The sequence below is a fragment of the Gavialis gangeticus genome, unplaced genomic scaffold, assembly GCF_001723915.1.
Source record: "Gavialis gangeticus isolate Ggan-Ray unplaced genomic scaffold, GavGan_comp1, whole genome shotgun sequence".
NCBI classification, from domain to species: Eukaryota; Metazoa; Chordata; order Crocodylia; family Gavialidae; genus Gavialis; species Gavialis gangeticus.
The window spans coordinates 6,804,716-6,812,125 of record NW_017729016.1 but is presented as its reverse complement, the minus strand read 5'-3'; the positions used below and the strand labels follow the sequence as shown (position 1 = coordinate 6,812,125).

The 7,410-nt window shown below is 49.5% G+C and overlaps 2 protein-coding genes across 4 annotated transcripts in view; one reads left to right on the top strand and one right to left on the bottom strand.

Moving 5' to 3' along the window:
* Positions 1-233, bottom strand: part of DCTN5 (dynactin subunit 5) — a 12,226-nt gene extending 11,993 nt beyond the window's left edge. Inside the window, exon 1 of the mRNA XM_019512792.1 lies at positions 121-233. Coding sequence (XP_019368337.1) covers positions 121-168 — 48 coding nt within the window. The 5' untranslated portion in view covers positions 169-233. The remainder of the gene's footprint in view (positions 1-120) is intronic.
* Positions 234-348: 115 nt separating this feature from the next.
* Positions 349-7,410, top strand: part of PALB2 (partner and localizer of BRCA2) — a 17,424-nt gene continuing 10,362 nt past the window's right edge. For all 3 annotated transcript variants that reach the window (XM_019512789.1, XM_019512790.1, XM_019512791.1), the window contains exons 1-6: positions 349-440; positions 1,076-1,135; positions 1,335-1,434; positions 2,751-4,670; positions 5,604-6,418; positions 6,937-7,020. In XM_019512789.1, the coding sequence (XP_019368334.1) occupies positions 393-440; positions 1,076-1,135; positions 1,335-1,434; positions 2,751-4,670; positions 5,604-6,418; positions 6,937-7,020 (3,027 nt within the window). In that variant the 5' untranslated portion in view covers positions 349-392. The remainder of the gene's footprint in view (positions 441-1,075; positions 1,136-1,334; positions 1,435-2,750; positions 4,671-5,603; positions 6,419-6,936; positions 7,021-7,410) is intronic.

The window sequence follows — 7,410 nt, the reverse complement described above, 5'->3', positions numbered from 1 at the left end:
CCCTGCCCCGCCCTCCTTCGGGGGCCGATCCCTACGCCGGCCCCGATCCCCGCGACGCCGGGGCCTGATCCCTGCAGCCTCGGGGCCCGATCCTGGGCCCGATCCCGATCCCAGCCGCACCGTCTCGATGTACTCGGACTTGTTGTACAGCATTTCGCTCAGCTCCATGGCGCCGCCACCGCCGCTTCCGCCCCTTCACGTCACTTCCGCCGCCCGCAGCCAATGCCTGAGCAGGACCTGCCGGCCGCTCCTTCCGCTGACCCGGCAACCGCCGCGCCCGGCGGGAGAGACGTCATTTCCACCCACAACAGACTCGCCCAATGGCTGCTCGTGGCCCCGGGCAGCCAATCAGCGTGCGGGCTGCCTCAGCGGGTGGCTCGGCGCGGTCGACCATGGAGGTGGCGGGCCCCGCTGGGTTCAGCGGCCTCGAGAAGGAGCAGGTGCGGGCGGGCCGGGGGCTCCCCTCCTCCCCTCGCCGGCCGCAGCTGCGGGGCGGGCGATGTAGGTCGGCCGGCCGGAGGTTTCTCTGAGCGCCCCCGAGGCTGCCGGGAGAGGCGGGAGCTGCGGCCCGTGCGGCCGAGGCACAGCTCTGGGTCCTCCTCGGCCCCTAAATCTTGGTTCCCGGCCCCGAAACCCTTGTCCCACTGTGCATCCCACGAGGATGTTGCGGAGCATCACACCGCTTTTCGATCACTGTCGCCTGCATCCTTAGTGCGGCTGGTTTGGGCATGATGCGAGCGCCTGCCTGCCTCTTCCCCTTGCCCTGCCCCGGGGCTGGCTGTGCCCTGGTGGGAGGCAGGCGCCATTCGTTGCAGGGCTGCAAGGACAGGGCAACTGGCGTTTACATGCCACCGCCGCATCCGTCGGTCTGCTGGCGTGATTGGCGAAACGCTGCTTGTAAACCATTCTGTCTCCGTTGGGGGAAACTGCTGAGAACGAAGCGTTGGTCTGTAGGAGAACTGACATTTCCTGCTTTTTATGAATTCTCCAGAGTTAAAGTGCCACACTGCGGTACGTTGTCTAGGATGGTCAGCATCCCGTTAACACGTGTGGTCTGTTGTCTTTGGTTTTCTAGCTGAAGAAGAAGTTAGCCTTGCTGAAACGAGAGTACAGCAAAACGCTGACCAGGCTGCAGGTAGGTCGATCCCATTGTCTCGTTCTGAACGACGACACTTGACGGGCCGCCGCACTCCCGAACAGTAGGTTTGGTGCCAGGCAAACGTGTGTGGCTGAGACTGGGGGAGGATGCGTTTCCAACCGCGCGGAAGCATTTCTCCTTCACCGGAAACAATGGCGCAGGAAATAAAGACGTGCGCTCGGTCGTGTTCCCGCAGCGCGCGCAGAGAGCTGAGACGGTTCAAACGCATGTGCAGGAGACGGTCGCGGAACAAAACAGGCTGCTCAGACAAGAGGAGACAGAGAAGGACTTCACAGGTACAGAGTTAAAAGGCAACTTGAGATGTGTTTTAACAGCTTGGTCTTGTAGAGACCTCCTGTTCCTCCTGATCCTGGTGCTGTAGCTGTTCCCACTGGTCCACGTTGCAGGCCGATCTGTCTGTGCCCCTTCACTCTCCCGTGCCGTGCGCGGCCCTGAGGACCCTGCCAGCTCTGCCAACTCTTCACTTCTGATTTGAGCTGTCCCTTGCTGTCTATGTGCTGCCCCGTCTGCCCACTTCACACACAACATGTAGTGCTGCTAAATAGCGTCCAACATTATCCTGGCCTCATGCTATCCCATCCCATTCCGGATCTGCTTCGGTCAGGATAGTAGTACCCTGGTGTTCCTCTGTTGGGGCTTTCTCAAGTATAGATGGACAGTTAGGCCAACGTTTGCAGGTCTGATGGTGACAAGGATGAAGCTATGAATGTCCATCCCTTTCAGAGGGAAGTGAGGACTCCAGAGCTGATTAATATACCGTACAGGCAGTCCTCGGACTTACGACACAGATGGTTCCTGAAAACCGTGTCTTAAATTGAAACGTCATAACTCGGAACCAATTTTCTCATAAGAAACAATGTTATAAATGGGGATTGGTTCCTGAACCAAGGCCCAATGCCCTATTTTCACCAAAAATACCCCAAAATTTTGTACTCAATCAATTACAGATGAGTAATATAGCTACATTAATGAGTTTATATTGTAAATAGCAGTCATATTGATTTGGAAGGACTTCTTTGAGGTGACTGCTGGATTTTTTGAAGGGCTCTTGTTAGACTTTTTGAAGGGTTTTTGGCTGGAGTCTTCTCAGGAGTCACGGCTGCAGGTTTTTCTGGAGTATTGTCTGCTTTCTTAAAGAAGGTGTCCAAGGAAGTTTGGACAGATGTTCTCCAGGGAGACAGGTGACGCAGCAAACTTGTTCGCTGGTGTGGTGTCGCATCAGATCAAGTGTTGTAAAGTCGAAAGTGATGTCAGAAAGTCAAAACAGGGTGTCAATTTATGAATGTTGCAAGTGCGAAAGGTAACTTGAAAAGTTGCAAGTCGAGGACTGCCTGTACTACCTAGCTTCTAGAGCATCATTTTCTTATTAAATATGTATGTATATTTTTGGTGTGCTGTTAGGAAACAGAACATAATGTTTTTGTGTGCCTGCTTTCTTTGCCTAAAATATAAAATGCTTAGGGAATAATTTCTCCAGGAGTCCTTAATTTTCCACTTTTGCTAAAAAAAATTTTTGGTTTTTGTGTTGCCATAAGTCACAAGGAGATTCTGCTCCCAGAATGCTATTCACGAGTTGCATTTCTTTCAACAGGATCTCTGAATAAGATGCCTCCCAATAAATATGAAACATGCTGGCTACAGACTAATAGTTGTTCTGACCTGTGCACCAAGAAGAAACTGTCTGTGTCATTTAAACTGGAACCTGAATGCTTCAATAATGAAATTAGCTTGCAGGAAAGTCCATGGGAAGAAGATACAAATGGTAGCCAGCAAGATGTCCTTTCTTGCCCTGGTAGACCTAGTTCTGAGAGAGACCAAAACCAACTGCATAGAACTGAAATGAAACAGGAGACAACTTTCGTGTCAGAAGAGAAGAAATCAGTTTGTGATGGGCTAGAAATTGTGGCTAGTGAGTTATTGGAAAATCGAACCGCTAGGACAGTGTCACCAGTATTTAAGAGAAGAAATATCTCAGACACAGAGAAGAGCCCTCTAAATTCCCCCAAGTCAACTGCTGTGAGGCACAAAGGAAACAGTTTAACTCCTCAAGATCCACTGTTAAAAGGAGACTTGCAGAAAATGTCCCCCCAAAATGGCTGTCTCGAAGCATCGAGGCAACTTCTATGTGCATCGATGGATGATGACAACACCCAGCAGATGATGTCTCTACATGCAGAGGACCTCTGTAAACCAACAACCCAGTGTTCAGAGAATGAAATGCTTGTTTCATGTGAAAACACTGACGATGCAGGAAAAGAACCTGTATATATAGAAAACCAAATTGAAAATGATAGTGCAGATGTGGATCAGGGAGAAGTCTGTAGAATTTTGCATTTAACTTCAGAAAATAAACCCTTGCTAGACAGCAGAAAGAGCCCTGTGATTGAGAGCAGAAGCCGTAAAGAAAGCAGCCAGGTTGACACTAAGAGCTTTCTCACTATGGACTCTCTTCAGAGTAATGATGTTCAAAAATCCTTGGAGAATCAAGAGGCTCATCCTGAGGCAGAGTCTTCTCTCCTTGAAAAAGCAGTGATTCCTGAAGCAGAAAGTGCACTGAGTTCCTGTACAGTGGTGGAAGGACTCCTCTTCCCTGTGGAGTACTATGTTAGGACAACTCGGCGTATGTCTAACTGCCAGAGGAAGGTAGACCTGGAAGCTGTAATTCTCAGCCAGCTGGGCAGGGGCAGGGGCAGGAGCAGGAAAGGCGTGCGAAGCAAATGTAAACAGATCAAAACAAATTCAGATCAGCCGTTTCCCCCTCAAGAGACAGCTGGAAGTGATGTGCAGTTGGGGGGTGCTCTGGTCCCAGCTGTAGGCAGAGAAGTTGGTACTGTAAGTTCAGAAAGTTCCTCCCAGAAATCTCTCCTTCTCTCAGATGAGAGTGGTACCTCCACTGGGCCTACTTCTCAGGACAGCGTCATTGCCCCCAAACGAGGTAAGGGAAGGCTCCAAAGGAGAGGAAGGGGCAGAGATGGCCCTGCCTGCAAACCTGCAGGGAACGTGTCACTAGAACTTCCCGAGAGCTTGCGCCCCATGACAGGAAAGGAAGTCCATTCTCGCTTGTCAAAAGATTCTCAAAGTGAGAAGGAAAATTGCGAGGGGGATGCTGAGAAGCTGCAGACAGGCAAGGCAAGAGTGCCTGTCTCTGCAGTTGGCGGGACAGAAGAGACAGAAATGGTTCACATTATGTGGCCAACTGCAGCTGATCTTCCTCCTGGTGGAAGCAGAGCATTTGACACATGCCATAAGGTTTGCACAGAACATGTTCAGAGTCCCTGCCAAGGAAGTCATTTCCTAAACCATGGGGATGAAACTTTCACCCACTTAATAGGGGGCCTAGAAGCCAAAGTCAACATGCATCAGGCTGCTGGACAAGTTGCAGAACAGGCTAGGACTCGGCGTGTGCAGAAAGACTGCAGTGCCCAGAAGCTTCCAGCAGATAAAGAATCTCTACCTGTGCACCAGCCCCCAGGCTCATCTCTGAAGCGGAAGGCGGGACGAGCATCAAAAGGTACGTGACTGAATCGTAGCTTAGAGAAATCAAAAACTCCTTGCAACCAGAACACCAGTGCTAGGCAGAGAGAGTGATTGTATGGGGCCCAGTGCTCTTGCTTCTGCCCCTTGGGTCTTGTTCCAGCCCAGCCTTATTTTGTTGTCTTGAATTTAACCTTTGGGGCTTTTGCTGTTCCATTGTCTTGTTAACAGCATGGGTGATGTGATTCCAACATGTGTGCGTGTGGAGATCCTTCCAAAGACGCATGCTGCCTTGTTTTCCATATTTATATCCACAAAAAGGAAGGCAAGATGTTCCTCTTAACAGTTCTCAAAAGCTCCTTTCCAGGACCTTTTATGTCCTTGAGCTGCTTCTGCTGTGCATGGCCTCAGCTGTCCACTGTTGTGAAACACATCAGGAACTATGAGGAAAACACGCAGGCCTGTGTTGTAAAAATCTGTGGTGAGGTCTGCATGAGTCCACATGATGCATGCATGCAGGTGAGGGAGGTGCACAGATGTCTGTCCTGTTTTTTTGGACACCAGTTGCTGGAGTATCTAGGCATCAGCAATGCTTATGTGCTAACAAGAGTGCTTGGCACAGATAAAGATTAGCACATTCCCCCCCTCTAAGGAATTACAGAATACAAGTTTCCAAAAGTGCTCTGGAAACAGCAGTTGTTGGGAGGGGAAGCATTTTTAACCGAACAAGTCAGCTGGGCATGCAGTCAAGTCTCACAGCCTCTGTGGTATCAAGCTGCAGCCTGAAAGCAGAGTGACTTGAACTGCCTGGGAAGTGCGTTACGTGCCCAAAAACATGCTGCTTCCAATGATCTTCACTGCTGCTCTAACATGAATTGGGGTATTATTTTCCTATAATAAGTGAGAGGATAGGGTGAAGCTTTTGCAGGAGGTGATGCTCTCTTCCTGCTGTCTCTTATCCTGTTCCCAGGTAAGAGAAGGAACAGTCAGCAGCGGGATTTAGAGGGTCCGGCTCCTCTTGGCCATCTTGTGGAGCCTGGTGTCCTGGAGCCCCCCTTTCACTTTCAGAACAAGATGCTCAGTCCCAAGTGGCTGCCCTCAGTGCTGGAAATCAGAGACTTCCACTTACCAGATGAGGAGTTTGGACTCCTCAAAGATGCAAAACTACAGTCCTCTGCAAGAGACTTGGAGCCCTTTGTTCCTGTACCATCTGGAGGCGATGAGGCTTCAGGGGGGACACAGCTTCAGCGAATGAATGCAGAAGGCCAAAGTCTCGAACACACTTTGATTTCTCCTCCAAAAACTGTGCCACCCAAGCTGCCTCACTTTGAAGGCCAGCTGCCCCAGCAGGGGCTTTCTTTAAGTGAGGTGCTGCTTATCCCCCTAAGTGCTGTTTCAGCTGGTGCACCTAGTCAGCTTGAGTCACAGGTTCCCATGCCTGCATTGCCTTCCCTGGGTGCAACCCCTGCTCTCCTCTCGCTGGGACACAGTGGGGCTTTACCTGACTCATTTTCTGCACCATCTGTGCAAATGAAAACTGACGCTGCCGAAGAGCCAGGGGGTCATGCTGTGGAGGGCACCGAGTGCAGTGACTCCAGAATTCTGCGTTCTGGTGGTTGTGGAACAGGATCTGCTGGAAGAGATGAAGCACAGAGTGGCAAGGCAGAGAGCTTTTTGGAAAACAAAGGAGACCCTGAGTGCGGGCCTGACGAAGATGTCCTTCTTGAGGAGCATCAGCAGTCAGGGAGCGTGCACAAGGAATGCTGCAGCTCTGCTGCTGAACAGGTGAAAGCACTGCCTTCCTGCTAAGAGGTGGGGCAGGGAATGCTGGGTCAGGTATGGAAGGTAAATCTGAAATATGTGAGTGCACAGAAGATTTTTTTATATCTAATCTACCTTAGGGAAGGCTCCCAGCTGGGAACTGGTAAGGATGGCAATAGCAATCAAAAGAATGAAGATGCAAGATAGGTATAGGCAAAGACTGAGCAGAGAAAAATGAAGTCCCTGTGTCTTGAGTGGTGATCTATAGAATGTGTCTATTCTGCATAGGTGCTGCAGCGACAGGCATACCAGGAGACAGGGGGTGGTCATAAAAGATTAGGAGGTTTGGTTTGAAATGAGTCAGTTGGAGAAGCAGCACAGATGTTCTCTAGGGGCTCTCTTGTTTTCCACAATATGCCAAGGAATGCTCTTAAAGCTGCTGTCCACCAGACAGATGCAGAACAGATTCCTACTTCTCCACGTGCTGAGCATTATTTCAAGTTGTTGTTTTTATAGGAATTACTTATTTTCTGTTTGTACAGAACAAAATGATGCTGGATCACATGGCTATGGCATGGAGCGGCAGCCTGAGAGAAGGAAGCTTGCGGCTGGTCTCAAAGTTAAAGGTGGAGGTATTTTACTCAATCACTTCTACAGATAGCTGTGTCTTAATAAAAAGTTATGTATTTACAGAGGCCCTAAGTCACATGCATCTGAAGTCTAAATACAAGTATAATAAAATGAATGCAAACACTGTGAAACAAAAAAGGCCTGTTGGAAAAAATTGAACTCTGCCCCTAAATCAGTCTGTTCCTTCTTTGCGTCTCATAAAAAAGCAGCTAACAGCTTTGGCCAGAATTCAACACATCCCCTCCTAATAAAAAAAAAAATGCATAAATGTGTAAAAGTTCCCGGCATCAACAATTAATTTATTTTTATTAGGTAATTATTTCTCCAGTTTTAGGCATGCAAAAATATATGCAATAGTGACTACAGTATTCTCTGTGGAGCTTTCA